Source organism: Callospermophilus lateralis, chromosome 1 (genome assembly GCF_048772815.1).
Source record: "Callospermophilus lateralis isolate mCalLat2 chromosome 1, mCalLat2.hap1, whole genome shotgun sequence".
NCBI lineage: Eukaryota > Metazoa > Chordata > Mammalia > Rodentia > Sciuridae > Callospermophilus > Callospermophilus lateralis.
This window is the reverse complement of record NC_135305.1, coordinates 156,976,710-157,002,264: the sequence shown is the minus strand read 5'-3', so window position 1 is coordinate 157,002,264 and position 25,555 is coordinate 156,976,710. Positions and strand designations below refer to the sequence as shown.

Sequence of the window (25,555 nt, the reverse complement as noted above, 5' to 3'; positions counted from 1 at the left end):
CCTGAGAGCCTGGTGTATTGATTTTGCTTAAGATAGATAAACATATGTCCTTGATTTAGCCAACAGAAAAACTTTTTTATCATATAATAAGGTAAATCCTTTGCTTTTTATCTCAAAGGCAGGGCACTCCATCAGAGACAAATGTTTGCTGTTCAGATAATAAGCAATGGCCTGAAATTATAAATACTATTTGAAAACTCTGAATACAGTGACTAGTGGTTTTATATATTTAAAGGAAATGAAAAGGCTAATTACTACAATAAGATAATATGTACCTATACTTCAAATGTGTTTTTAAATATCTGGGTCTAGAGCAAGGTAAAAACAGCCTTTAGAGTAATGATGCAAGGGAGGAAATGTGCTATGAAAAAACACAAAAGAGAAATTTACCTGTTTGCTGCTTCTCCCTTTTCACTTTCTGTGTTCTTAATCATTACAGGCAAAAGGTGTGTACGAAAAAGTTGGAGAAGCTACGGAGACTGCTCTCACTTGCCTGGTAGAGAAGATGAATGTATTTGATACTGAATTGAAGGGTCTTTCTAAAATAGAACGTGCAAATGCCTGCAACTCGGTTAGTATTTGGCCATCAGTTGTACCATATGTACTTAGTTCATTTGTTCTCTTGATCAACTCATTATACCTTCTTTCTTCAAATATGCAACTTTTCTGTCCCTATGTTTGATCAGGTAAAACAATTTTGTTATCTATTGGACCAAGAAAATAAAAGCAATCAGTAGATAACCAGGGGCAATCTTCTGTGTTTATGAGATGCCTTCTCCCAGGATGCTGTGAATGGGCTGTCTTTGCTTCCAGCAAAAGCCTCCTACCATCTCTCTTGTTTCAGTATCCAGCTCTTAGTTGATCATCTTTAGCAAGGGGAAAATAATAGAATGTTTTTATCTTAGAACTTTCCTTTAACCTTATTTTCCCATGAGCATCCCACTTTCTTTTCTTACACAGTAGAACTTCTTGAGGAAGAACTGTTTTTATGTACTAATTCTGTGTCATTCTGTTTTCTTGAGTCCACTTTAAACAAACTCTTGTCTCCACTAGCACATAAACATCTAGCTGGATGTACTGGCGCAAGCCTATAATCCCAGTAACCTGGGAGGCTGAGGCAGGAAGATCACAGGTTTTGAGGTCAGCCTAGGCAAATTTAGGGAGACCCTGTCTCAAAAAATAAAAAGGACTGGTGATGTAGCTCAATGGTAGAATGGCCCCAGGTTCAATCCCCGCTGTTTCCCTCCCACCCCCCACCCCACGCCAGTATCATAAAAGGAAAAAACAACTATCAGTTACCTATGATCTTGTGCTAAATCCAGTGGTTACATTATTTATGTAAAGCACATGAAGCAAGGATTTGTGAAAGTGTGAAGTGAAACAGAAGTCTACAGTGGCTCAGGAGACTGAGGCAGCTGGAGTGTGAGTTCAAAACCAGCCTCAGCAAAAGCAAGCCACTAAGCAACTCAGCAAGACCCTGTCTCTAAAATATGAAATAGGGCTGGGGGTATGGCTCAGTGATTGAGTTGCCCCTGAGTTCAATCCTCAGTAACAGCAGCCTGGCCACCACCCCATCCCCCTACCCCGGCCGCCAAAAAAAAAAAAGTCTACAATAAGAATTGGAGGGTTTAATGCAATTATCTTACTGATCAGTTTAATAATAAGCAAATGGAAATAACAGTAGTAATGCAAGAGATTTGAACAATAGTAGATGCTACCAAATCTGTATTTCTGTTATGCTGCTACTTGTGCTTCTCAAATGCACGTGGATCATTCACCTGAGTAGATGGTATACTGCTGGTCCATAGAATGAAGCAAGACTCAGCAAATTCCCAAGGAATGGGTCAAAAAAGAAAAGCCATAGTGGAAATTAGAGGGGATTTTATTGTTATCAGTACAGGGGATTGAACCCAGAGACATTGTACTACTGAGCTACATTCTTGGCCCATTTTGTTTTTAATTTTGAGACCGTTTCTCTCTGAGTTTCCTTGGCTGGCCTTGAGGTTGAAATCCCCTTTTGTTAGTCTCTTGAGCAGCTGGATTGCAATTGTTGTGCGCCACCAACCCACCTAAAACCTAGGTAGAATGTTTTGGACTAAATATCTGTAACACCATATGATTCTGAAGCATTGTTCAAGGGAAATTTATTAAATATGTAGATTAGAAAAGAAATGTTAAAAATCAATGATAAAAACTTTTTAAAACATTTTTTAATACTTCAACCTTATTTATTTATTTTTATGTAGTGCTGAGGATCGAACCCAGTGCCTCTCATGTACCAGGCGAGCACTCTACGACTGAGCTACAACCCCAGCCCCTAAAAATCTTCTATCTTAAGAAAGTAAAAGTATCTAGCACTGAGCTACCACTGGGGCTGCAGCTCAGTGGTAGAGCACTTGTCTTGCACGTGTGAGGCACTGGGTTCGATTCTCAGCACCATCTATAAATAAGTGAATAAAATAAAGGTCCATCAATAACTAGAAAATACATATTAAAAATAGATGGACTCAATATCTTTATCTACAACTAGGGGGGAAAAAGGTAAAATAATAAAGTCAAAAATCAGTTGTGGGAGCTGAGCATGGTGATGCATGCCTGTAATCTCAGCAACTCAGGATGTTGAGCCAAGAGGATCCCAAATTTGAGGCTAGCCTCAGAGCTTAGAGAGACCCTGTCTCAAAATAAAAATAGGGTGGCGATGTAGCTCAGTCTCTAGTCCAAAAAAGAAAGCAACCAGTTAACAGGGCTAGGATATAGCTTAGTTTGGTAGACAATGTACTTTATAGATTATACAAGGCCCTGGTTCAATCCTCAGCACCCCCCAAAAAAGTGAATTATTAACTTCATCAATAAGTTTATTAGAGTTTGGGATACGGCTCAGTGGAAAGGTGCTCCCAGGTTCAGTCCTCAACACTGATGAGGGGAATTCAACAGAAGAAATTCACCCAGCCCTTCAGGGACACAACTTCTTAAGTGGACACAAGAAAATTTCAGTGATGGTTTAAAAGAAGCTATAATTTAAAATCTGCCTCCATAGTAAACACAGTATGCCCAATTCTGTTAAACATTTAAGGAAGGGCTGGGTCATGGCTCATTGGTAGAGTGCTTGCACTAGGTTCAATTCTCAGCACCACATACAAATAAATAAAAAATATAAAGGTCCATCAACAACTAAAAATACATTTAAGGGGCTGGGGCTGTAGTTCAGTGGTAAAGTGCTTGCCTTGCATATGTGGGGCACTAGGTTTGATCCTCAGCACCACATAAAAATAAATAAATAATTTTTTAAAAAATAAAAATACATTTTAAAAGACATTTAAGGAAGAAATAATACAAGTTTTACATAGACTTCAATAAGGGGAAGGGAAAAATTATTTATTGACTCACTTGATGATGTCAGCATAATTCTGTTATCAGGTCTGTTGGAGTGGTAGAGAAAATGGGCATTCTTGAGTGGTGAACAAAGGAGTGGTCTCCCAGGACCTGTCCTTCTGCCTTCAAGCAGGCCTCATTCAGCCAGCATTATCATGGCCAAGACCAGTAGTAAGGATGGAGACCTACAGTGACTGGAACTGAGCCTCATTAGGGTCCTAGTTAGGAGCTGCTGCCCCAGGGTGCCGTGTTAATCTCTTCTGTTGTAGTACTGTTCTTAAGTTTCTGTGGTCTCACAAATTTAGTGAGGCTAGACTTGAGTAAAAACAGTCTGCAGTGGCTACCAGCACTGGGGTCTCCTCAGCCCCAGACTGGTCATTCTGCATGTCACTGCTCAGACCAAGATCCAGAAGGGACTAGATGTAAAGGACATCCCCTTCTGTCCCGTCCTGACTAATGTGATGGATAACTGTTTGGATGAGAGCGTATAGACAAGCTGCAGTAGTAATGGAAGCTGTGCTGATGGGTTGAGCACACCATGTTGTGTGGTGGTAGAGCAGCAGCATGAGGTCAAGAGCAAGCTGAGGAGACTGAGGAATGGCAACGGCAGAAGCCAGGGGGTGTGTATTGGAGAAGGGAGAGCCTCCAGCATGAACAGCAGAAACTTCAGGATAGAAGTCAGGCCCAGTTGTATTTGGTTCCCATCCCAGTAAGCCAACACCCAGTCCCAGGCTGTACTGCAGCTGTTTCTCTGAGAGGCCAGTTGCTTAGGTAGCAGAGCTGTGGTTAACCCCAGCGCCTTGCTCCCTGTACCAGTGTGGAAACCAGCTACCTACTTTCCAGACCCTGCACAGGCATGAGATAGATCCTCCTTTAGGTCCTCCAGCCCAATGGCCAGCAAAGAACTAGTCCTGTGTAATCGGGCTCTGCTAGAAGTTTCTCTTTTGGGGACAAACAAGATCTCACTATGTTGCCTAGGCTAATCTTTAACTCTTGAGCTCAAGTGGCCTTTTGGATAGTTGGGATTATAGGTGTATACCACCTTGCCTGGTCAGGTACACCTCTCCTAGATGTCAGGCTTGTCATCACTAGGTGGCTGGCTGCTGATTGGTACTTGAGATCTTTGTAGAACTTTGGTCTGTAGGGTTCCCTGGTAGAATTTGGAGAAATGGGGGTAGGGGACAGTTACCAGAGAGAGGTAAAAAGCCTGCCTGCCTTCTTTCTTTCTTTCCTTTCTTTAGAAAGCAAGCTGTATAAAGGAAAGACTCGCTTCTACTAAATGGTCAGTTATGGGTACATTTATTAAGCTTTTGCAAGTCACCCTTTTATTCCTAGCAAACCAGATCAATCAAAATTCAGTGTGTTAGGGAAGACTAGGGCAACACCACCCTGAGGGATCCACCTGTTCTCCAAGGATCTCACAGAAGCATTTCAGTGACCACATAGAGTCTGAGGCATTGAAGAACAGTCTGACCCCCTGCAGGCAGGTGACACAGCCTGCCTGCCTGGTGGCCTCCCACCCCAGCACCCGTTTTTCCTTTGCATCATTTTGCTGCCTCCCCAGAATTAAGCTGTCTCTGCTGAAGTGTAGTGTCTGTCTCAGTTGGCAAGTACTTGAGTGACAAATATCCTCATAGCTGTGAAGGCCTGGGGCAGCTCCGCAGCATCCTTTCCCTGCTTGTGTGGCTGGTGTGAAACTGGGACTGTCCAGTCTCAGACCTCAGTTAAAACCACTGCTTGGCAGCTGGTAAGCAAGCAGGCAGGTCCTTTCAAAGCCAGACATGAGAGTGGTATTGCTATGACTATCAGAGGCCACCCCAAAACTTGGCTTCACATGCAGGTTTACAGCTATTTTACTCTAGACCCCTCACTACACCTGCTCAGTAAGGAGAAGCAAGTGGCATCATGGAACTGAAAAGTGGTACCTTAGCCACCAGGGTAACCGGCACAAGTACAAGCAGGACTGCCCCTTTAATCATCTGCCAGGTGGAACAGCTTGGCAAAGGGACCAGAAGTGATCTTGGTGCTGCTCACTTGCTGCAAAGTCCTCATGTTCCCCTTCCCAACTCAGAGAAGAGCCTGTCAATTAAGAGACCAAGGCCAGCTGTTTGCCTGCTTAGGTAGGACTGCCACCCTTGACCAGCTCCACACTGCAAGAATTCACTTTGGTCTTTATTCGTCTACCAGGACCTTTTCCTTGTGTGGATCCACCACTTGCTCAGAGTCACGGCATGTTTCTAGAGCCATTGTTGATATAAATGCTTAAAGCACACAACATACACAGCATCCAGGTGCAGCATTCAGTGCTTACACCTTTCCCTTTGCCACTTATGGCAGCTCAATGGCTGGTAAGGTGATCTTGACACTCCTAGCCCAGGCAGGCCAGCTCAACACTCTGGTTGTGGGGCAGTTTCCTAGATGAGATGCTGAGGTTCTTAGGGATTTCCATAATTAATAAGTGTGTATCTGATAGGGGGGAAAGCCATATAATTCATCATATAACCAAAATGGTGGAAGGCCACAATCTCCTTGGATGAAAATAAAAAAGCACTTGATTAAAAAAAAAAACACTTGATAAAATTTCGTCTCCTCAGTTCAGTTGGGTATGTCTTCAGGAGTCGGGTGTTTAGGCAGAGCCTGTGCTGGTGTGCTCAGTGGCAACAGAACCACTGAGGATCTCTATTCAGGCTGTTGTAGACTACGCAACAGACGAGAAAAAAATCAGAAAAGCAGAAATATGTATTTGCAGCTAAGAGTGTAGAGCTCAAGGTCCTCAGTCCTGTCTAAAGCTGACCAGTTGGCATTGTGGCTTCCTCCCTCCTTAAAACAATACTTGGCCCTCAGGACTCCAGTCTCCTCCCTCCCACCAGCTCTGGCTGTCTTCCATGTCCCACCAGGAGTAGGAGGCCCCACATCTGGTCTTAGGCTCTCTCTGGTCCTATAAGTTTAAATACTATCAATGTGCTAAAGTCTCATTGTGGCTGCCAGCTGCCTAACATTATTTCGAATGCATAAGGGTAACAATAGTTTGTTGAGGTGCCGAAGCATCGCCATCTCTGCAGAGCGTGGTGGGCAGACCTGCCTCTGCCTCCAATGCATTGCCTAGTCATGTCATTGCACTAAAGGATCTGCAGGGACTCCGGTCTATGAGCTGTCTCCATCAGTTCTTCCTTATGTTGCAGCCGCACTAGCCCTCAGAACACACCAGGCTGCATGTTGTCTAATGGAGCTTCACCATTGCCACCACCTGGCTTACACTGGGACTTTTGGGGGTGTGGGGGGGTTTGCTTCCTTTGCCGCCTTCTAGAACTTCTAGACACAATTTTCTATCCCTTTCTCTGTCTTAATTTTTTTTCCAGCATAGCACTAGAATGTAAAATTAAAATTTACTACCTCCCAGACTAGGGGGCAGGGTTAAATCTATTCAATGCCATCCCCTGGCATTTTGTCGTGGCAGGTGGAAGCTATGCAGAGATGGTCATCATCAGCAGTCTCTGTTCTCTTTATAGGTCATTAAACAGCTGATGAAAAAGGAATTCACTCTCGAGTTTTCACGCGATAGAAAATCAATGTCAGTCTATTGTACACCAAACAAACCAAGCCGGACATCCATGAGCAAGATGTTTGTGAAGGCAAGTATAAAGGTTGTAGTTGATGTATTCTTTTCAGAGTAAAGATCCTGGAGAGCCAGCAAGTGAAATTGTTGATGTAAATCTGTTAACATCTCCAGGGTGCTCCTGAAGGTGTCATCGACAGGTGCACCCACATTCGAGTTGGGAGTACGAAGGTTCCCATGACCCCTGGAGTCAAACAGAAGATCATGTCTGTCATTCGGGAGTGGGGAAGTGGCAGCGACACTCTGCGGTGCCTGGCCCTGGCCACTCATGACAACCCTCTGCGAAGAGAAGAGATGCACTTGGAAGACTCTGCCAACTTCATTAAGTATGAGGTAGCTGATGGTCTCCTCCCACACCTGCAGGGCATGTGTCCAGACTCTGCTGTTTCCGGTAGGAGGTTGGGTGATCTCACCAGGGACAGGGTGTGGCGGTTGGTTTTTCCACAGGCCACACACGTCACCCTTAATGATTTAAGTTGTTTCTCTGAAGATAGGTAGTTAGCAATTAAATAAAAGTCTGTTGCTTTCAAGGTGGAATAATCAAGATGAGCTTAAATAAGCTTATAAATTTACTTTTTAAATTCACATAAACTTTAAAAAACATTAATGGGGGATTGTTTTAAAAATAATTCATTACATATTGAAAGTTGAGGGAATTTTTTCCACTTTTCTCCTCAGACTGGAATACTCTATCAGAAAAGTGACATCCTAAACCTCTGAATAGAAGGAACAAGCTTTGGTACTATGGGCCACCGAAGTGGCCAATCTCAAAATGCTCTTATCAGTATGTTTTTTCCCCATTTCAGAATATTTTTATAAGAGTTTAAAGAATGATTTGGTAACAAGGGTGTTTAGTGACTTTTTTTCCCCCCTCTTTCTCTCATAAGAAAATAACTGCTAGGGATATAGCTCAGTGGTAGTTAGTTCAGCCTGTGGGCAACACAAGTCCTGTTTTAATTCATTGTGGCTCTCTTGCTTCAGACCAATCTGACCTTCGTGGGCTGCGTGGGCATGCTAGATCCTCCCAGAATTGAAGTGGCCTCCTCTGTGAAGCTGTGCCGGCAAGCGGGAATCCGTGTTATCATGATCACAGGGGACAACAAGGGCACTGCTGTGGCCATCTGTCGCCGCATTGGCATCTTTGGTCAGGATGAGGATGTGACGGCAAAGGCTTTTACAGGCCGTGAGTTTGATGAACTCAGCCCCCCAGCCCAAAGAGACGCCTGTTTGAACGCCCGCTGCTTTGCTAGAGTGGAGCCTTCCCACAAGTCCAAGATCGTGGAGTTTCTTCAGTCCTTCGATGAAATTACAGCCATGGTGAGTGCACACGGACAAAGGCTTCCCATGGAACAAGTCCTGCAGATCCTGATTTTGATCATTAAAATTTTAGTCACAGCTCCATAATGTGGAATTTCTTTTGTTCTGATCTCCAGGCAATTTCTCTGAAATGCTAGCAGTTCATCAGTAGTTGGCAAGTTGTAAAATCCTAGAGTATTTAAGACCCAGGAAGGCCTTTTAAACCAGAGGGACTGTTTGGTGATATTGTTGTCTTAGTTAAGGGTCCACAGTGTTCGCATCTTGCTGGGTGTAATAGCATAGTGCATGTGATCCCAGTGACTCAGAAGGCTAAAGTAGGAGGATCCAAGTTCAAGGCCAATCTCAGCGAGTGTCTCAAAATAGAAAGGGCTGGGGATATAGCTCAGTGGTGTCTCTGGGTTCGATCCCCAGTACCAAAAAAAAGATGCATCTTATCAACTCAAACATGATATTTTGGGGGATATAATGGACCAGTGGTCTGTCAGCCAGTATTGGATAACCCCACTGTAAATTGGCTTTGCTAATGACTATGCTTTCCGTTTTGTTTTGTTTTTGAGATGCTGGCGATTGAACCCAGGGTCGTACACATGCTAGGCAAATGTGTTGCCGCTGACATACCACCCCATCCCTTTCTGCCCTGGAATTTACCATCCTCCTACCTTAAGCCTCCCAAGTAGTTGAGATTATAGGCCTGTGCCACTATGCCAGACTTATGACTTCACTTTCTAAAAACAGTAATTTTGGTTTTGAAATGATATTAATAGGTATGTTCTCTTCCCTCCCCAACAGGTAACTACTATTTTGAAATTGGAGTTTAGTAAAAGTATGAAAAGCAGACATGGGAATGAGAAAATATATATATACATGTATATCTATCTATCTATATAATAATCTATAGAGTATTCAGTGTTTTTGCATGTCTTTGAACTTTATAAGAAATCTGCATTTTTTCTTGAATTTTACTCATTTGGATTCATCTTGACTACCACATAAGTTGTATTTTTGGTTTTGGTGTAAATTTCAAGTTCCCTTTGTTTCATTTCTCTCTGAGGTCTCTGGTAAAGTTTTCGACACCAATTTATAATAGAGGAATTCTACAATTTTTCACCTAGAGACCCACTGATGTCCCTTTTACCTGATCAGTGAGACTTTGCCCTGAGGTATGAATGTCACACAGCAACCATGGGTTTCCCTTTCAGACTGGTGATGGTGTGAATGATGCTCCTGCTCTAAAGAAAGCCGAGATTGGCATTGCCATGGGCTCTGGCACTGCAGTGGCTAAAACTGCCTCTGAAATGGTCCTGGCGGATGACAACTTCTCTACCATCGTCGCTGCTGTGGAAGAGGGACGGGCCATCTACAACAACATGAAGCAGTTCATTCGCTACCTCATCTCCTCGAATGTAGGGGAAGTCGTCTGGTGGGTCCCGACAGTACTGCTGAGCTCTTTTGTCCACTGTGAAGTTCATGATGAGCAGTTCTCCCAGCGTGCTCTCTGCACGGTGGCTGTTTTGGTCTTTGTGCCTGAGTTGGGGGCTGGAGGAAGAGACACAGACCCCTTAACCAGATAAAGTTCTTTTTTCTCTAAAAGTTACCTTTAATACAAAATTGGGGTATCATTGATGTTCTGTGGTTGCCTAAGTTTATTGTAGGTGATCCATGCTGCTGTCTGTTGTGGGTTGTATGGAGGAGGTGAGGGGTGATGGTGCTATTTAAAGTTCCCCAAAGTCACTGAGGTCTTTGTCTTCTCTTCCTTGGGGACAGTATTTTCCTGACAGCAGCCCTTGGGTTTCCTGAGGCTTTAATTCCTGTCCAACTGCTCTGGGTCAACCTGGTGACCGATGGCTTGCCTGCCACTGCACTAGGGTTCAACCCTCCTGACCTGGACATCATGAATAAACCACCCCGGAACCCAAAGGAGCCACTTATCAGTGGGTGGCTGTTTTTCCGTTACCTGGCTATTGGCTGTGAGTATAGTTTTTATATTGATTTTTTTAATAAAATGTTTATGGGTCAATGTTTTGTAAATTTATCCCTTTAGAGCATCTGTTTCCTATTTCCATATTAGGGTAGCAAAAAATGAAGGGTGTCCTCTTTCAGTTTGTAGATAATTAGCACCAAGGGATGAAACTGAATCCCCACTTCCATAAAAAAGAGAAAAGGGATGACTGCGCATCACCAACTCCTGGTGCAGGCAAGGCTATTGTATATAACATCTCTCTGTAGAACTCATGTTCCTGACCAGGGCTTGGTCCTCTTCCCCAGGGAAGTAAGGCCCAGAAAGATGAGGCCACTTCCTTAAGATCCCACGGGAGCTGGGTGCAGTAATCCCCGCAGCTCAAGAGCCTGAGGCAGGAGGATCCTGAGTTCAAAGCCAGCCTCAGCAAAAGTGAGGCGCTAAGCAACTCAGTGAGACCCTGTCTTTAAATAAGATAAGGGCTGGGGATGTGGCTCAGTAGTCGAGTGCCCCTGAGTTCAATCCTTGGTACCAAAAAGCAAAAAACAAAACCTTACAGCAAGGTATTTAGTTTTAATGACACATTCAAATTTCAAAAGGCACATGGGCCTAGGGAGGAAGGATTCTCAGCCATTCAGATCTCTCCAGCCTTAACAGTTTGTCACGGACTGTGTTCTTTTCCATAGACTCCAGCAGACGAGCAGTCCCCTTTGCTTTATAAAAATGACAGCATGCTGTACTTGCCTGCATGGGGGACTTTGCTTTGCCCTCTTCCCATCTGGAGCACATGTGCAGTTGCATCTTTTTTTGGGGGCGGGGCAGGTTCACAGATGGAACTCAAGGGCAGGGACATTCAACCACAGAGCACATCCTCAGCCTAGTTTTATTTTATTTAATTTAAAGACAGGGTATCACTGAGTTGGTTAGTGCCTCACTTTTTTGTTGACACTGGCTTTGAACTCATGATCCTCCTGCTTCAGCCTCCTGAACCTCTGGGATTACAGGTGTGCACCACTGTGCCTAGCTGCATCTTTCTTGTATCCAGCTGCCTTAGTTGCTCTGTGTGATTCTTGGGTTATGCATATGTGCACTTGTGATTTTTGGTGGATCTTACCATGAGGTTCACCTGAAGTCTGTTCTGTTGCTTCCTTGAAATGAACTCCCTGAATTCAGAGGTACCAAGAAAATGTCCCAGAGTGTGCTGGGGTCTGCTCTTCTGAGAGAGTTCCCGTGGAAAGGTTCTGCTAGGCCTTTAATGGAACAAATAAGTCATCTACTAGACAGCATCAGATTGCCCAGAAGTTGCAGTTTGACCTGGTCCCCCAGAGCTATGGCTTTATGTAGACAACGTGCCTGCAGACTTAAAGCACACACTCTTGAGAAGGTGCACTGAGTGTGGAGGTTGGAGAGCTCAGTGAGGACCTTTCCCCACAAATTCTGGAGGGAACATTGCGTAGCTCTTCTGTACAGTAAACACCATGTCCTTCCTGAACCCTGTGGTCCAGCTGCTCTGGCTGCTGGCTGCAAGCAGTTTAGAGGAGCAGCAAGAGCTCAGTATCCATGTGTATCCATGTCTTTCACTGCCGTTCTCATGGGGATTGGCCCACGCAGCATCACCTGCGGCGAGTAGTGCAGGCTGCCTCCTGGGTACCAGCATCCTTTGTGTTCCCAGGTTACGTCGGCGCTGCTACCGTGGGTGCTGCTGCCTGGTGGTTCATCGCTGCTGATGGTGGTCCAAGAGTGTCCTTCTACCAGCTGGTATTTGGTCCCCTTTCTTTGTGTACCTGCCATGTGAGGCGGTGTGGGCTCTTGGTCTTTCTCTGATTTGTGTGTGTGTTGAATCATCCTAAGGCTCAAAAGCAAACGTTATATTTGAGATGATTCTGAGGGACCAGGGCTTCTCTGGGAGATGGGTGAACTCCTTGGCTGTTCTGGCCTTGGCGTGGGATTGGTGCCTGGACTTCAGAGAGAGATTTGGCTGCTGGATTTTGTGGGGGGTGGGGGTGGGTGATGTGTGCTGGGGATCAAACCCAGGGCCTTGGCATGCGAGGCAAGCACCTACCAACTGAGCTACATCCTCTGCCCAGCTGATTGGAATTTGATTGGACTTTTGCAGAGTCATTTCCTCCAGTGTAAGGAGGACAACCCAGACTTTGAAGGAGTGGATTGTGCAATCTTTGAGTCCCCGTACCCAATGACAATGGCGCTGTCTGTTCTAGTAACCATAGAGATGTGTAATGCTCTCAACAGGTTAGTATTCGTAGTAGCAGAAGTGAGAGCTCTGACCACCAGAGCACTAGGGCTTCTGTCATGGTCGATGGAGGGTCACAGGAAAGTTCTCCCTTCCCACAGAGAAGAGAACAAGCAGCACTGGTTTTAAAAGCCTAAGCTGTTGTCACCTCCAGGAAGTAGTGGGAGTGCTCAGCCATGTGTTTCAGAGCTCTTCTTTAAAAGAAACAGGAGGCCAGAAATAGCATCAGGACATGAATGCCAGCACCCACGGGCGGGGGGGGGGGGGAGCGCTTGCCCTTCAGCATTAAGGCAAATGGTATCATCCAATTAGCCAGTGCCAAAAATGGAAATTTCTAAATAGCCCAAGAGTCCAGGGCAGTGAAGACGGCTGTGAGCCTGCAGAGATAGGATCTGCTGTCCCGAAGCCTAGGTATAAAATTGGCAGTTTGTCCTACATCTGAATGTTGTCTTCCTTGACTTTACCACAATGGAAACTTGTCCCTAGAATCAGGTCAGGGGCTGACACCAAGGTAGCATCCACCTTACTGAAGTGTAGTTGGGTGTGGTGTCTGGCTGCCACTGACACACACCTTTGCCTCTTTGGTGAGTTCACCTCCCTGTTCTCATTCTTCAGTTTGTCTGAAAACCAGTCCTTGCTGAGGATGCCCCCTTGGGAGAACATCTGGCTTGTGGGCTCCATCTGCCTGTCTATGTCACTCCACTTCCTGATCCTCTATGTGGAACCCCTGCCAGTAAGTGATTGTGGGACCCCAGGCTGGTGGCTGGCACCACCTGTCTGGCAAGTTTGAAGTTTGACGAGGCGGCTTCGTTTCAGCTTATCTTCCAGATCACACCGCTGAATCTCACCCAGTGGCTGATGGTGCTGAAAATCTCCTTGCCTGTGATTCTCATGGATGAGACACTCAAGTTTGTGGCCCGTAACTACCTGGAACCTGGTAAAGAGTGTGTGCAACCTACCACCAAATCCTGCTCGTTCTCGGCATGCACCGATGGGATTTCCTGGCCGTTCGTGCTGCTCATAATGCCCCTGGTGGTCTGGGTCTATAGCACAGACACTAACTTTAGTGATATGTTCTGGTCTTGACTGACAGCTCTACATACAGAAGATGTTTAACTTAATCAATTTTTTATTGTTTAAAGCAACTGTCTATTTCTGCTGAATTTTCACATGAACATATTGGCTGGTGAAGGAGGTTTCATACTCTAGATTTTTGTTTTGCTTTTTCTGACTCCAGTGGGGCAAGATTTTCCTTTTTTTATACACATAATTAAAGTGTCCATTGACATGTACAGAGAACTAACACTATTTTATGCAAATATTTTTTTGTAGATGAAAAAGCATGTACAGTGTTCTGTTTAATACTCATCCTTGTATAAAAATAGTTGAGCCAGCAGACATTGTCAGCAAATTAATTGGCAGCAGACTTTAGGAAACAAATGTGTTTTTTAAAAAAAACAAAACCAACTAAATAGCATGTGTTGTGTTTTTTGCATGATTACCTGGATTTAATTTGATATCACAGTCTAATTTTTATTCATAAGCCAATTTTTCTGCACTGAGCAGAGTCCTGCTACCTCAGTCAGTATTTTTTGGTTTGCCACTTCCCGCACCCTCTCCATTCACCCCCACCCTGCCCCATGCCCCCCACCCCGCTCGGCTTTTTCTGTAGGGTCTTGATGGTTCTGTTTACATCAGTCTTCATGAGAGGTATGCCTGTCTCGCTTGTGCAGAAAACATTGTTCCAGATTCAATCAACTGGGTTTATGTCCCTTCACATAGTTTTTAAAGTTATTTATTTAAATGTCTAATGTATTTTATTGTAACGGACATTGTTTTGCCAACATTGCCTAGATCTCAATGGCACTTCACAATCTAGTTCAAAAGAGAAAAATAAAACATTTTAAATGGACAGAAAATAACTGTCTTGTTCTTAACTCTTAAATTGTTCCCCTCGAACTATCTGATAGTCTACCTTCCTCTGAAGTTCTTAGCACAGAACCTCGGTTTAGCATGCTTGAGGGAAAGTGGGGTCCTGTTCTGCTGCATAGGTAGTTGGGGAATTTATTTTTTGATGTATAGGCACAGGTTGTCATCTAATATACATTTTATGCAAGTCTCTGCTGGCCTCATTTAAGGAACGTAGGGCAAGTGTGTGTGTGCGCGTGCGTGCGTGCGTGTGTGTGTGTGTTTGTTTTGTAAAATCTGTAAATAGCACATGACCAAATGAACATATTGTATAGAACTATTTTTATTTGAATGTGGCACTAATCACCACCATTACTCTGACCAATGTTTGAGCATGTTCGAGATCAGTCTGACCAACAGTGTATGAGTCATTAACAGTCCTAACTGTGATGTTTTCCTCCAATGCCTTCCAACATCCATCAACTAACGTGAGTATTTTCTTCTCTGGAACTTGGATGCTTTAGCCTAAAGGTGACTGACTGCCACCAAACTACTATTGAGGTAGTCCTCGATAGTGTACTGCATGGCAGCTCCCACCTGGCGGGTACGGGAGCTGCCAGGGGCACAGGAGACTTAGGTGCAGTACCAGCTGACTACAGAGGTGACATGAGTGCCACATGCTGCTTAGATCAGGGCACCCGTAAGGTGCAGGAAGGGCCTGCACCAGCCAGAATGGGGTGTGATGAGCCAGGCACAGTGGCACACACTTATAATCCCGGCTGCTCAAGAGGTGGAGGCAGGAGGATCACAAGTTCCAGGCCAGCCTCAGCAACTTGGTGAAAACCTGTCTCAAAATAAAACAGGACTGGGGATGTGGCCCAGTGGTAGAGTGACTGGGTCTAATCCCCTATATCTAGAAATTAAAATTTTTAACTAAAAAGATGTGAGGGGGCTTTGGGTCTTTATCAGCTGCAGGAAGTCACCCCCAAATGTGCTCCTTGTTCGTTGAAAGCAGACGCTGGCAGCATGGCAACTGACGGAATGGACAGGGCGTCAATAGGTCTGTCTTAAGTAGGCCACCTTCTCTTGCCTATCTGGGTCACATCCTTTGTGGCTAAGCTTGTCTTAGCTCCAAGGGTATGTTCATGCAGTTGCAGGCCTGGCTCTGCTCAGTCCAGCAGGCCTGACCATTAGCCAGAGTGAGGCGGCCTGTGGCAGCTTCCCCTTCCTGTGAGACCCTGACTCCTCTCAAGAAGGTCCTCGGGTTCTGGTCACTGATGTGGCCAGAGGTGATGCAGATGGGAGAATGTGTGGGTGTCGAGTAGAAGGTGCCGGGTTCAGAGGCCCACCTGTGTGGACATTCTAAAAGCACCATCCCCATCAGGCACACCAGAGGCTTTCAGGGCTGCTTACAGGGAGCTGTGACTCTCAGGAGCCAAGGCAGGTTTGCCCACCAGAGAATGTTGGGGGAAAGTTTTGCCATTTTGGACATTATGAATGACAAAGGATTCAAGTAAATCAAGTGGAAGGGTGGCGTCTGACCTGCAGATCCAAACAGGACATCACAGAGTTTGCTGGGTGGTGCGCTGTGCAGTGGAAACCAAACAACCAAATAGTCGACTTTTCCTTGATTTAGCAGACTTGACCCAAACAAGTTGAGTGGTGTGGGCTACCATAGGAGCCACAGATACCCCAGGCTGCTCTGGGCCAGCCTTTGCCTTGTGGTTTCAGTTTCCAGCACCTCCTGGCTCTCAGCTGAACTAAAAAGACCAGGGCATCACCTTGACCACGGGCACATGCCCTCCTCAGGCCTCCGCTAGTGCCCTGCCCCATCTTCACCCAGCACCCTCACAAGGGAAAGTAGTAAGTGGACGGCAGTGTCCTTGTAAGCTCCCGTGCTCCTAGGGTCAGCTCTTGCCCAGAACCTGACTCTACATTCTTTTTGGAGCACCAGTGGGCTGCTGGCCCTGTTCCCGAAAGATGAGCATCTCACAGGTGCCCTCAACAGGTGCCAGTCCAGCTGCTCATTCTCAAAGATGTAGACAGGCCATTCCAGAGGAAACTGTCGAGAGCCAGGGGAACCTGAGCAGCCTCTTCAGTGGCTGAAGGAGGTGGCCAGACCTCAGGAGTGTCTGCCCATAGCCTAGGCACATGGTGTCCAGAAGTCATGGTCACCCAGATCTTGTCAATACCAACACCCTGAAGCCCACAAGGAGGGAAGTCTGGGGACTTTACCGAGGGACTGGTGATAAGCAGCCAAGGCACAACAGTGTATTTCAGCACTGGCAGAGCTGGGCCCCAGCTCTGGCCATCCTTGGGAGGGAGGGGGGGCGGGGGGAGGCCTCATGCTGCTGTTGCATGGCTCACCCCCTCCATCTGCCTCACCTCTGCATGGCTGACCAAGACCTTCCTCTGGCCTGTCTCACTGCTTTCACACCTGAAATGGTTTAAGTTTCTGCCTCCTAGGATTCATTCTGAGTCAGGTGTCCTTTGCTGTGTAGGCAGATGACACAAGGGCATTGTCATTGAGCCAGTGCTTTTAGATGTGACCCAGTGTGGGCAGTGCCTTGGGGACAGTTAATCAGAAAAGCTGTTCTTGAAATACTGGAGATAAGGTTGTCACTATAGGTCTCTCAGGTAGTTGTTCTAACATTTCCTCCTCATGTTTCATGAAGCTGATTTCCTCTCTCTTTCCTTTTCAGCAATACTGGAGTAACCGCTTCCTAAACCATTTTGCAGAAATGTAAGGGTGTTCGGTTGCGTGCATGTGCGTCTTTAGCAACACATCTACCAGCCCTCTGCATGATTGATGTTGGGGAAAAAGAAAAGTAGAAAAAGTTCCCAACTCGTGTGTGATGTGGAGGAAATGTGTATTACCAGTGGGGTTTTTAGCTTTTAAATCAAAATAATGTAAATGTACAATTTAGCCTAATCAGAAAGCCTCTTCAGAGAAGTTTGGTTTCTTTGCTGCAAGAACAGTGAGGTTCTGAAAACCTTATCTAACAACTTAGAAGCAATCAGCCAAGTCTCCACATTTCTCTGTGCAAAATGTCATAGCTTATATAAATGTACAATATTAAATTATGATGCATGCCTTCAGTTGTAAGTAGCCAGATTTCTCTACAGTGACCTTGAAAATGTTACTTTTTAATTGGCCCTGTACAGTTTGCTTATTTATAAATTCATTAAAAACACTATATTGAATGGTTAAAATGTAGGCCTTCAGTTCATAACTTGTTATTTTTGAGGGTGCAGAAAGCTGTTTCACACTGTATTAAATGTAACTTATTTAATGAAATCAGAAGCAGTAGACAGATGTTGGTGCAATACAAATATTGTGATGCATTTACCTTAATAAAATGCTAAGCGTCAGTTTATCCCAACGCATGTTTGACTAGACTGTAAATAGAGATCAGTTTGCTTCACTCTGTGCTGTAACAAGCGTTGCACAGACATGGTTTCAGGTAAATAAATCTATTCTACATTAAATTCTCTGTGGTATTGGTGTTCTGTAGGAGGGCGGAGACGGGCATCCAGGCCAAGCTTGTGTGGACACAGGGACCGGAACTACTTGGACTTGGCTTTGTGGGCAGGCTAGCAGAGCAGAAGGTCCATGTGTATGTATGAAGAGGGAGGCCTGCTCTGGCTCTTGCTCTACAAGGGCCTGAAAACCGAGTGTGCCTCACAGAAACAGGCCTCACTTCAGTTATTTTTGAGTGTGCAGAAAGCTGTTTCACACTGTTTTAAATATAACTTATTTAATGAAATCAGAAGCAATAGACAGATGTTGGTGCAATACAAATATTGTGATGCATTTATCTTAATAAAATGCTCAGCGTTGATTTATTCCAATGCATGTAAGCCCTGGGTTAAATCCCTAGTGTGAAAGCTGAGCCAGGCACAATGGTGCGTACCTGTAATCCCACCAACTGGGAAGACTCTGGCAGGAGGATCACAAGTTCAAGGTGAGCCTCAGCAATTTAGTGAGACCCTAAATGACTTAGTGAGAGACCCTGTCTCAAAAAGGGTTGGATGTGGCTCAGTGTAAAGTGCCCATGGGTTCAATCCCTAGCACCCAGAAGAAAGAGCTAAGACCCAACTTTTCAGCCACCTGGAAAAGTCTGCAGACTAGAGTCACCAAACGCAAAATGTGAGATGTCACATTACCTCCTGTTGACTGACTAGAAAGAGACAAAGTGTGACCAGAAATGCTATTGGAATTCATCAATTTAATAATTAGTTGGAGCCAGGGGTATTAACTCAGTTGGTAGAGTGCTTGCCTTGCATGCAGAATGCCCTGGATTCAATCTCCAGCACCACAAAAAAATAACTAGTGCTTAATATGCCAGGGGTGGGTTTGGGGTAGGGTTCTTTCTAATTCCCTTTTATCATTTGGAAAATAGTAGGACCAGGCATGGTGGTGCACATCTGTAACCCCAGCTATTCAGGAGGCTGAGGCTGAAGAATCTTAAGTTTTGAGGCCAGCCTGTGTATAGGGAAACCCTGTCTCAAAAAGGATTGGGGGCATAGCTCAGTGGTAGAGAACTTGCCCAGCATATGTGAAGCCCTAGTACTCCCACCCCTGCCCCGCAAAAGGACATAAGGACATAAATTAAAATATATATATAATTCTTGCCAGTTGTACTGATAAAGGAAAACATTCGATAAAATTTGACATTCATTCTTAAACAAAAATTGTATCCATAATTGTCATGTATTATAACAACCTGGGGCTGGGGTTGTGACTCAGTGGTAAAGTGCTTGCCTGGCATGTATGAGGCACTGGGTTCGATCCCTAGCACCACATTTTAAAATGAAAAACACTGATTGAAACATTTAGAAGTGTCCAACCACCGTTCTAGAGATAAATGTCAAAAAGGTGAATAAAAGCAACCAAGGGTCCTGTTGGATAAATGGAAATATCCTAGAAACTCGGAGGAGCTGATGCCTCAGTGTGAGTGGGAAAGCTAATGGTGCATATAAGACAAGACTACACCCTCAAAAGAGAAGTAGTTAGATGGCCTAAGGGAAAACTTGGCTAGCTTATAGGTGTGGAATGATGTTCTACTCCACAGTCAAAAGTCACAAGATAGTTGCCCATCGACTGAAAATTTCAGGTCTGCTAGTACAAGGCCACGGTGCATACAGCATCCTGAGGTGGCTGCTGGGACTGTGAACAGTGACAGCCACTGTAGAGAATAGCCGGGTATTAGGCATGGACTCATCTGGGCCGCACAGCATTTGCAGAGGGAGATCAGCAACAGCAGGAGAGATAAGTGAGCAGAGTCGGCAGCTCTCCATGACAGTGGGTCAGCTCTCTGTGCAGGGGCCACACCTGCAATCCCAGTTACTGGGGAGGCTGAGGCAGAAGGATGGCAAGTTTGATGCCAGCCTCAGCAACTTAGATCCTTTCTAAAAATAAATGGATAAGTAGTGAAGCACCCAAGTTCAATCCCCAGAACTGGGGGGGGGGGCACAAAAAACGTCCCCAGATGCATGTCTGCAGGGTGGGCCCTCGGGCTCTCCTAGTTCCCCAGTCCGAGGACACCACCATTCTCCAGTGAGAAGCTCGGATTCCACGGGCAACACAACCGTGCCCTGAGAACACTGTAGCGCTGCCCTGGGGCCACTCCAGAGGGACCTGGGAGCCAACCAAGAAAGAGCTCCTGAGAGTCAAAGGTGGAACCAACCACCTGGCCGCAAAAGAAAGCCCTTTGGAGCTCAGCCCTGACTGCAAGCGCCCTGGGAAAACGCAGAGGGAGCCACCGAGGTGGGTCACTCCCACCACCCTTAAGGAGGTGCTAACCCGCCCTTACCGCTGTGCAGTGTCTTTCTCCCAAAAAGCACATGCAGTGTGGACAGAGAGAAGTGCCTTCACGGTGGAGACAGGCGGGCAGCCAGCCATCGAACAGAGGGGTGCGAGGAGAGGACAGCCACTGATGTGGCCCAGGCACCCAGCAAAGCAAAAGTGCAATGGCCGGTGGGACAAGGGACAGGGAGGCCCAGGAGCTGTCCAGTGAGGTCCCGAGGCTGTCTCTCCCTCCTGGCAGACAACAGGGCGGGAGAAAACCTCTGCGACCACCCTGGCCCCCAGCACAGCCTCCGGCCCTGTTCTGAGAATAACTCCTGAACCCAAAGCGCCCAGGCCTTGGAGGGCTTCACTCCCCGAGGTGGGGCTTCACCCAAGCCTGCAGGCAGGTCCGGTCCCCTGGCGGACAGCCGAGGGGAGGCTGCCACAGGCGGGGCCTGGCAGGGCTCCTGGGGACAGCCGCCCCTGGAAGGCCCAGGAAGGGCCCTCCTGCCCACTGAATCCTGATGGGAATTTGCCCAAAGAAGGAGAAGGGCGGGAGCACAGGGAGGCCGCCCGAGGCCGGCTCTAAACAGGCCCCAGCGCCAGGCGGCCAGAGGCCTGTGTCAGGCCCTAGAGCCCGGGAGCCGAGGAAGGGCCCAGCACAGAGTGGACCCTGGGCTCCGAGACAGAGAGCATGGCCAGCTGGACACTGTCACCATGACCACAATCCTGAGAAGAGCCATTTAGAGGTGGCTGTTGGAAAGCAGAGGTCCCCTTCATCCTCAGCCACCTCCATGGCTTGGGCCCAAGGGAGGCAGAACATCACGGCAGAAAGGGGCAGCTGGGGACAAGAGCTCCAGGGCCACCCCTCCACACACAGCCTCAGCCCCACGTTAATCCATCAAGTGACCAACCCAATGACAGGTCCCAACTCTCACGATCTAACCTTCTCACCTCTGGACGTGGTTGCGTAGCCCAGTGAATTCGTGAGTTTCTGGGGGGACATCTCATATCCAAACCCTAACAGCTTGGGGCCAGAGACCCCGGACAAATGAAAACAGCCCGTGATCCCTCAGCTTGTTCAAGGTGTGAAGGGCCACTGCGCTCCAGCTGAGGCAGAGGGTGACAATTAGGCAAAAGGGTGGAGCATGGCCCCAGTGCAGCTCAGGAGACCAGCTGAGAGGTGGAGCACACCTGGGGGCCTCGCTCACACCTGTCACTCTAGAGTGGTGTGACAGCACCCACAAGCACCTCCCACACACAAGACAGGAATGTCCCAGCAAGGAACATGACCTCTGCACAGCCTGGGAAAGCCATGCCAAAACATGTCCCTAACAGCACAGCCCATGACAATCACAAGTCAGACTGGAAACGAGGGTCTGACAGTAGCAGAGGGGCTACAGCAATGATCCCACCCACAGATGGGACCCCGCAGCACGGTCACAACAAACATATGAAGGAAGGGCATGCTGGCCTCACGCAGAGAGCTGCCATGTGACCAGCAGGGCAAGAGCACAGGGCTGTTTTCCCAGAGAAGCCAGAGCCTGGCCCACTCCAGGGAGGACACGTGAAGCACGTGTTCCTGTGACTCTCACCAGTTTCTGCGTCTTTGTGACCAGGTGGGTTTTTATAGAACATATGACACAGACATGCTGCATTTCACAAAAATTAGGATGCGTTAGCAGGTGATCTGGGTGGTGAGATTGTAGCCATTTCTTCACTTTTCTTAGTGATAAAATATGACAAAAAATTCACCATCGTTCCCATTTCTTCAGAGAGCTACTCAGGGCGTAGAAGTAATTACCTTCACATGGTCAAGGACCAGCCACCCCCAGCCTGGCACTACCCAAGCTGAACTTCACAGGTTCCCCTCCTCCCCCAGCCCCAGTAACTTCAGAAGTGGGACAGTTGGATCAGATGGTCATCCTAAGAATTGGACTCATGTAAATGGAATCATGTCATTTATCTTGTGTCTGGCTTCTTTCATTTAGAAAAATTCCTCAATGGGGCTGGGGATGTGGCTCAAGCGGTAACTCACTCGCCTGGCATGTTTGGGGCGCTGAACTCAATCCTCAGCACCACATAAAAATAAAATAAAGATATTGTGTCCACCGAAAACTAAAATAAATATTAAAAAATTCTCTCTTCCCCCTCCTCTCTCTCAAAAAAAAAAAAAAAGAAGAAAGAAAAAGGGCTGGGGTTCTGGCTCAGTGGCAGAACACTTGCCTAGCATGTGTGAGGCACTGGGTTCAATTCTCAGCACCACATATAAAAAAATAGACAAATAAAGGTCCATCAATAACAAATAAAATATTTTTAAAAAAGAGAAAAATTCCCCAAAGTACATCTATGTTGTAGCTGTGTCAAAATTTCCAATTTCCCTTCCCCCCCGCCCAGTACTGGGTATTGAACCAGTGGCTCTTAACTTTTTATTTATTTTGAGACAGGGTCTCGCTAAATTTTGAGGCTGTCCTCAAACTTGCAATCCTCCTGCTTCAGCCTCATAAATCACTGGGATTATAGGCGAGCACCACCCCGCCCAGCCAATTTCCTCCCTTTTAAAGCTGAATACTATTCCACTGTCTGGCCCAGCCACACTCTGCTTATATATATGCACTCATAGGTAGATACTTGGTGGCTTGTACCTTTGGGCTACTGTAAACACTGCTGCTATGAGCACAGCTGGACAAGCATCTGCTCAAGTCCTTGCTTCCATTCTTTTGGGTGTTTACTCAGAAGTGGGATAGTTGGATCAAATGGTCATACTGTTTATATTTATGAACCAATCAGGCTCATTTCCACAGGGGTCACAACATCTCAAGTTCCCACCAGCAATGCTCAGTTATAATGTATTCTATTTTTAATTTTTCTCTCTCTGTGCTGAGGAACCACCCAGGGCCTCACTCATGCTGAGTACATGCTCAACCGCTGAACTTGGCCTTTGTGTTTTCTTTCCAAGGCTGCTGGGGGACCAGACTTCCAGGCTTCAGCTTATTCCTGGCTTAGTTGGTGCTGTGTGGTTGGTGAGAGTGACATGTTCTGCTCTGCCAAAGATTAGCAACCTCCTTCACAATCTGGAAAAACCCCCACATGCTGGCTGGTGAGGCCCAGGTGAGCCCAGGGCAGGTCTATGGAGCTTGCCCAGGCCTGGAGACCTCTAGGTGCCCCAAGAGGGGAGGTGGCAGTTCAGGCCCCACCTGCTGCCCTGGGGCAGGGAGGCTCCTTGGGAAGTGGAAAACCTGAGTCAGGCACTTACCTCAACAGCCTTCACAGTGCCAGGCACTCCTGGTGACCTGTGGCTACCATCTTCACAGAGGCTGCAGCGAGGTGCATGTCTAGTCCAGCCTCTGCCTGTGGTCAGTGGACAATGCAGCTCCTGCGCACAAGCCTGAGCAGAGGCTCCAGAAAGCTGACCACGGCAGTTTGCAGCAAGCTCTGGGGGTGGCTCCACCAGGCCTGGGCCTGCCCCAGGTGAGCCAGTGCAGGCTGGGAAGCCACAGGTGAGGCCCATGGAGGCCAACTCCTCCCACCACAGGCTGCAGGGTAGAGCCCCAGGTGTGGGACCCTGGAGCTCCCCTTCCCCAGGTGTCTCAGTATTTGGTCCAGGGAAGCCCTGTAGAGACCAGGAGGCCAGGCTGGGAAGTAATGGATGATGCAGGCTCGGGACCCCAGGCCTACCCTGGGTTTAAACCAAGGTCTGGTGCTGGATGACAATCTGCATCACTGACACGTGCGCTTTGAGGGTTATAGGTTTGGGCAGAAACTGTCCTCATTCTTTGAGAATTCAGAAGCAGAAACTGTCCTCATTCTTTGAGAATTCAGAATGTGGCTGGCTCCCCATAGGCTCTGTGTAGGGACCAAGACTGCCAGGTGGTTGGCACCCAGCAGGGCTCAGAAGTGGAGAGGACTGTGAAGGGCAGGAGTGTTCTTGGCCTGTCTTTGTGCTTAGTGGAGAACTTCAGAAGGAAGAACAGGTGCGCTTCAGACACCACCAAGCCATTACCAGGGACCTGGGGTCAGGGGATCCCACCTGAAAGGAGCTGAGGGCGCCATGCTCAACACCTCCCGAGTTCACTGAAGCCTCAGCCAAGGAGCAAACAAGGAAGCTCAGGCTGCACAGCTAAATGCCTGGTGGCCCAGTGGCCAGAGCTCCTGGAACCCAGCACGGCCTTGGAGCAATCTGAAAGGAAGGGAGATGACAGGACACAAAGACACCTCATGCTGGTGCATGAAACTATCTCAAGATTCCCATGGTGACCATGGCATTTTGGGGTAGTCCCTCCTTAGAGTGCTTGGTCTCCCAGGAAGTGGCTCAATGTGATAGCCACAAGGCTGAGCTTCCAGCCCTTGAAGTTTTTTGTGAGAAAGTTGGTAGTGACAGGGCCAAGCTCAATCCCCACCCCCATACCTCTACTCTGTACTGGGGAGTGAATCCAGGGGTGCTCTATCACTGAGCTATACCCCTAAATCTTTTTGAGACAGGGTCTTACTAAGTGGCCCAGGCTGACCTTGACCTTGGGATTATCCTGCCTGTTTCTCAAGATCACAGTCATGCAATGCAGTGCCCACCCCATCTCAATCTTTGATTTGGACCTGGATTGTGTTCTTAGCCCCGAGGCCACAGCTACCACCCCCTCCCCCAAGTCACGAGCCAGTGCTGGAGCTGCGGAGCCGAGCCATGAGGAAGACAGCTGTGGTGCTGCCAGGATGGAGGCCTGCAGACGTCAGGTCACAGGGACCCAGAGGCTCCTGGCAGAGCTGAGGGACCTGCCGAGGAAAGGGGCCCAGGCCCCAAGGCACATCCCATGCACACAGGAACCTTGCCTGACCTGCAGAAACAGGACTGCAGGCGGAGCCTGGCTTCCTCCGTCTGCGATAGCAGAGGTTTCACTGTTTCTCTCAAAGCCCTGACTGGTCACAGAGCTGACAGAGCTCCCAGGCTTCAGGCAGCACCTTCTCCTGGCTGTGCATTTCCTCCAGCTGCCCACCGGGCTCATCAGAAATGGCTCAGGTCAAGTGGCCCAGCACAGACCTTGAGCCTCCCAACGAAGGCCACTTTCACAGTTACTGTGCCCATTTTAAACTTCTCACTTACATCAAATTCACATTTTAGCCAGGTGAGGTGGCAAATGCTTGTAATACCAGCAATTAGAGAGGCTGAGGCAGGATTTGCAAATTTGAGGTCAACCTCAGCAATTTAGAACATTCAGCAACTTAGCAAAACCCAGTCCAAAAAAAGGGGATATAGCTTGGCAGAGTACCCATGGGTTTAATCCCCAATTAAAAAAAAAAAAAAAAATCCAAATTTACATTTAAAAACACTTTAGATAGGTTACTTTCTTT

General features: G+C 47.0%; 1 protein-coding gene across 2 annotated transcripts in view; it reads left to right on the top strand.

Moving 5' to 3' along the window:
- Atp2a2 (ATPase sarcoplasmic/endoplasmic reticulum Ca2+ transporting 2) overlaps window positions 1-17,910 on the top strand; it is a 55,790-nt gene extending 37,880 nt beyond the window's left edge. The window contains exons 11-21 of one of the 2 annotated variants that reach the window (XM_076850713.2): window positions 440-571; window positions 6,882-7,004; window positions 7,103-7,321; window positions 7,970-8,305; window positions 9,505-9,725; window positions 10,070-10,272; window positions 11,935-12,020; window positions 12,379-12,512; window positions 13,129-13,246; window positions 13,330-13,450; window positions 17,124-17,910. In XM_076850713.2, coding sequence (XP_076706828.1) covers window positions 440-571; window positions 6,882-7,004; window positions 7,103-7,321; window positions 7,970-8,305; window positions 9,505-9,725; window positions 10,070-10,272; window positions 11,935-12,020; window positions 12,379-12,512; window positions 13,129-13,246; window positions 13,330-13,450; window positions 17,124-17,137 — 1,707 coding nt within the window. In that variant the 3' untranslated portion in view covers window positions 17,138-17,910. The other variant, XM_076850619.2, reaches the window with a different exon arrangement.
- Window positions 17,911-25,555: the final 7,645 nt, after the last annotated feature.